This window comes from Seriola lalandi, unplaced genomic scaffold, assembly GCF_002814215.2.
Source record: "Seriola lalandi dorsalis isolate HSWRI2012SDOR001 ecotype SW California unplaced genomic scaffold, Sedor1 jcf7180002054864, whole genome shotgun sequence".
NCBI lineage: Eukaryota > Metazoa > Chordata > Actinopteri > Carangiformes > Carangidae > Seriola > Seriola lalandi.
In genome coordinates, this window is record NW_019525417.1 from 3,043,274 (window position 1) to 3,048,092 (window position 4,819).

General features: G+C 44.4%; 1 protein-coding gene across 1 annotated transcript; it reads left to right on the forward strand.

Moving 5' to 3' along the window:
• The first annotated feature begins 2,071 nt into the window (after positions 1-2,071).
• Positions 2,072-4,217, forward strand: msx1a (muscle segment homeobox 1a). Its single transcript, XM_023427862.2, has 2 exons — positions 2,072-2,627; positions 2,878-4,217. The coding sequence occupies exons 1-2, from the start codon at positions 2,195-2,197 to the stop codon at positions 3,294-3,296; spliced, it is 852 nt and encodes a 283-aa protein (XP_023283630.1). The 5' UTR covers positions 2,072-2,194; the 3' UTR covers positions 3,297-4,217.
• The last annotated feature ends 602 nt before the right edge of the window (positions 4,218-4,819 follow it).

The following is a 4,819-nucleotide window of genomic DNA, read 5'->3' on the forward strand; positions in this document are numbered from 1 at the left end:
ACAACCGGATGTGCTGCCGAGGAAATGAATTAAGGCGTGTGTGTTAAGTTCTTAGAAACCGAGTGGAAACAGGTTATCTGTTGCAACACAATTGAGGATCACCTGTGATCGCCATTTAAATATGAATGAACCGGAAATCAATCTGTTGTTCAAGACATATTTTTAAAAGAATAATGGTAAAATAACTTTTAATTTGAAACACAATCAACACTCTAAGCTTTATTTTATTGTGGCTTATTTTAGATTTTTTTTCTTTGCTATACTTTCCTTAAAATGATCATAATGAAATGGCCTCTCATGCAGCAGCCTGTTTCTTAAATCATGAACGAGCACCTTCACCAAGTAGCAAATGATTTACCTTATCTTGTCATCTATATTTGCTCATACATGCTAAACAGTGAGTTCCACCTGCGTCAGTGGTAAATCATGTGTCACCTTGAATCTTAATTACATTGCTCCAGTGCAGGAAGCTATTTCATATTTATTCAGACTTCACCACAACAAGTTTAAAGTTCAAGAGGCATTGGATCCAAAATTGAGGTCCGCGGTACCTCTGCGGTCCTGGAGAGGAACTGCATTATGGCATCTCTTTTTCTATGGCTATAGCACAGTGGATAGATGATGAGGCTAAGCGGTTTGAGGTCTCACACTCCCCAGGGTGTCCAACACTCCAGATAGCCCTGCGCAAAGTCATAACAACAAACACCTCCGCAGACTGAGATCATGTGCTCTAATGTGTATCTTGGGAAACGCATCAAGGAATCCTTTTAAGTAAACGGGTTCTCTGAGAGGAACTAGTGGGCGCTGACCTTTTCTTCTGAGGAGCCTACTATTACACCGACTATAGCGCTCATTTGAATAGATGGAAATGGCGTGCGATCGGCTGAGAAAAAGCTAATTTTTCAGGCTGAATGGCTCAGTGTCCCTGGGCTAGGGCGGGTATAGAGGAGGAGGTGGAGGAGGCGGTGCTGCGCTCTCGGTGCGAGGGGTTCAACTTCTTCAATAGTCTCGCTAAAAGTCGAGCGCTTTGATCCGGCCGCTGCTGGCGCCTAAAAACAACATAACTTGTCTGCGCATTAGGGAGACTGACAAATCGTGACAGATTGTTTATGCCTGGCAATTAGCGACGCAGACGCTTCCCTGAGAACTGACAACACCGCAAAAAAAGGTGATCTGTTTACATGTCCTTACGATTCCTGACGCCTATTTTAAACATAGCATTTATTACAACAACATTATTAGATATGAAATCAAACTTTACGCCTGCATCCTATGATATAGGACGTGTTTCCATATAGATTTAGTGATATATTTAATGCCCTGTTTTTAGGGACTGCAGATAATGATAAGGTAGACTACAAGAGGTACAGCCAGGTAAATCAATGACAGTCCTGGGTTAAATCCCTCCCTGGCTCCAGGTTGCCTCCTCCCTCTTGCCCCCCCGGACTCCACATAATTTTTGACTTTAATGGATGTAGTCAAAGGAGGAAAAAAAATCCCAGTGACTCCCCCTCACCCAAAGCCCAATAATTACCCCCTAAATGACAGCGAAGGCCTGTGTGTTTCAATCTGATTAGAGCCCCGCAGCCATCAATAAACAGCGCGCTGCAAGAGGTTCATCACATAACGAGGGGTAGTAAACTGTTGTGCAACATCCAAGGCTCACTACAGCAGGGTATGTACGCACACGGCCCAAGTCCTGATGTGGGTCAAACTGAATAAAGCTTGTCCAAATGTTTGGGGCAGAAAAATTATCAAAGATGGTGTAAACAGGGTGAGTAATAATAGAAATAATGCACATGCCTACGGTCATTAAAAATGTCATGAAGTTAATGGAAGGATAATTATAGGGGATACTTTCGGGTAAAAGATCATTTGTGGGATTTAGTCTTGGACTTTGTTGTGTTTATGTTTATCTGAAGTTGGTTTTAAAAAAAAGAAAAAAGCCAAGTAACTATTGTTAACTTTGCCACTCTGATTTTTTTTTTCCTTGAGTTTCACAGGGGCCAGCCCATCTCACCCCTGATTGGCTGCCTCTCTCTCCACGCCTGCCTTATTATAGCCCTGCACTCCAATTTGGTCACATAAACATGAGGATACCGTCACCTTAGGGCGCACCGCAGCAACTTTTTTGTAACTCTTTTGCACGACACCCACGAGCAGCCGCTTCACCACCAGTGCCAGTCGGACCTGTATGGCCCCATCGATCGCCATGTCAGCTTTGACCGCTGGTTTGAAAACTGAAGACCTTCCTCCCCGCACGGCTCTCGTCAGCAGAGGCGAGATGCAGACCAGCCTGAGTCCTGCAGAGGAGACCGGGAAGCCCAAAGTCGCTATTCTGCCCTTCAGCGTCGAGGCACTGATGGCGGATAGGAAACCCAGCAGGGAGGTGCCATCCCCGGATTCCCCATCCGTAGCCGGGACGTCCCAAGCGATGGGAAAGAGCGCACGGATGGGCTCTTTTGGTAGTCTGGATACTTCACTTCCTGCTTTACCAATGAGCTCCTCGTTTTCAGTGGGCGAGATAATGAACATGCCAGAAGACGTGCTGATTAAACCCGAGAGCCCGGACAGTAAAGAGAGGACTTCATGGATACAGAGTCCTCGTTTTTCTCCTACACCTCCACGTAAGTTGAAGCTGTGGTGTCAATGCAATAGATTAGAAAAAATATTAATATCCACGCTAAATATATGTAATGTTATGTTCTTAGTCGTAAATATTTCAGGACTTGTGTGGGAAATGGTTTCTTTCATAGTCAAGGTGTTTTAAATATGAGAACTTTGGACCCAGATGCTCTTTGTCTTGCGTTGGTTTGGCATTAAGCATTGTATGCATGTATCCAAGGTTTTAAGTGGAAGCGTCTTGTACTCTTACAGGAAGGTTGAGTCCTCCTGCCTGCCCTCTGCGAAAACACAAGACGAACAGAAAGCCCCGGACCCCCTTCACTACGTCCCAGCTGCTGGCCCTGGAGAGGAAGTTCCGCCAGAAGCAGTACCTTTCCATCGCCGAGCGCGCAGAGTTCTCCAGTTCCCTCAACTTGACGGAGACCCAGGTCAAAATCTGGTTTCAGAACAGGAGAGCCAAAGCCAAGCGGCTGCAAGAGGCAGAACTTGAAAAACTGAAAATGGCAGCTAAGCCTATGCTGCCTCCAGCTTTCGGGATTTCCTTTCCTCTCGGTGCGCACGTCCCCGCTTCCTACGCAGGGTCGCACCCGTTCCAGAGGCACTCGCTGCCGGTTTCCCCCGTGGGACTGTACGCGGCTCACGTCGGATACAGTATGTACCACCTCGCTTGACAGGGAACGCAGGACGAGGGGTTAAGACTACTTTCTCTGAGAGCCCCAAACGCGAGGTGGGTGGGTGGGTGTGGGGGTCAGATGGACAGGTGAGGTGACACTGTAGTAAATACAGAGGCATCCTGGCGGTGTGCTCAATGTCACATCTTGTCAGGGGAGCCAGGACTTCCTAATAGACCCCCATCTGAGGACCTTGAAGTTTTTCCTCTTGACCTCACCAGTAAGTTCACACACTGCAAAAATAATCCAGCTTTATTAGTCATTTAATCTTGAGTTTTAAATATGTTTTTGTCAGTGGACCTGGAAATAATAATAATAGCAATCACGAGCGCAGTGATGGTAGAAATAAGATGAGTGTGAGACTAAATGACTGTAAGATGGATATTTTTGCGGTGCAGAGGTGAAGAACAACTTAGTACCTGTAGGCCTATGGTATATCACTAATGGACAGTCAAGTATGGACAGCAGACTGTGTGCCACAGCGCGTCAAAGATAGCCCACTATTTGCCTCTACTGCTGCTTACAGCCAGGTAAAAAAGGGCTATTTCACAAGCCTCTATGATTAGGTAACAAGACTATTGCGCAGCTTGAAATTTTGCACCAACACACTTAGGTTGGGCTTTCATCGCATTTGTGGGATGCTGTCACACTGCGAGATCCATACTTCTTTATTTGTTTGCATTCATATCAATGCGTAACTATAGTGGGTTACCGAATCCAGTGTCCATGAATGCTCTTTGTGAATTTGGAGAACCACAGCATTTGTTTTTATGACAGCACTGTCTGTTGTTGGAATGATTCCCTTCGGAAGGGATATGTGTACTGTAAAATAATGTATATTTGAAGAATATCCTCATTTATATTATGAATATATTTGTGACATAACTTAACAATAAATTGTTTATTCTTTTTCATTAAGAAGTTTTTCGTTTTGACTGACACTTGCATGGTGCCTGCTGCACCAAAATCTGCCTGTTTAATAGTCTTTACCCGTGCTTGAAAAATCTATTTTCTAATGTTTAATGAAAACTGAAGGAAATACTTTGTAGGCTTTTGTAAAATTCTTTATCTATTTTAGGATTGAGTTTAGGGCTGTTGTGAGTGGGGTGACTATTTGCCTATAGCGTCAACAAGAAGAAGTGGATAGTTATTATCAGGCCTGTTAAAGCAGGTTAAAAAAAAACATAAAAATAGGAACATTGATCAGCTGGAGTTCAGCAAGACTTAAATATTATACATTTTAGAATTGCATTGAGATATAGGCCTAAAGGCTTCATGTGACCCACATCGTATCTACGCTACTGTCCACATTCCTTCAGATTGTCGCCAGGTATTTACATTCAGACCTTTCACACTTCCTGCGCACATGCGAAAGACGCGCATATCTGGGCCCCGCGGAGCTGCTGTGCACTGTGAATTTAAACTTGTCACATGTTATTTTGGTGGAATGTATTGCTACAGCTGTTGCCTATTGCTTTGAAACAACTAACCTAGATTTTGTTGGCGCCAGAAGAGTTTAGGGG

Coding starts and splice junctions, on each gene's coding strand:
- msx1a (XM_023427862.2), top strand. CDS start 2,195: ATGGCCCCATCGATCGCCATGTCAGCTTTGACCGCTGGTTTGAAAACT. Junction 2,628..2,877: donor TTTTTCTCCTACACCTCCAC/GTAAGTTGAAGC, acceptor GTACTCTTACAG/GAAGGTTGAGTCCTCCTGCC.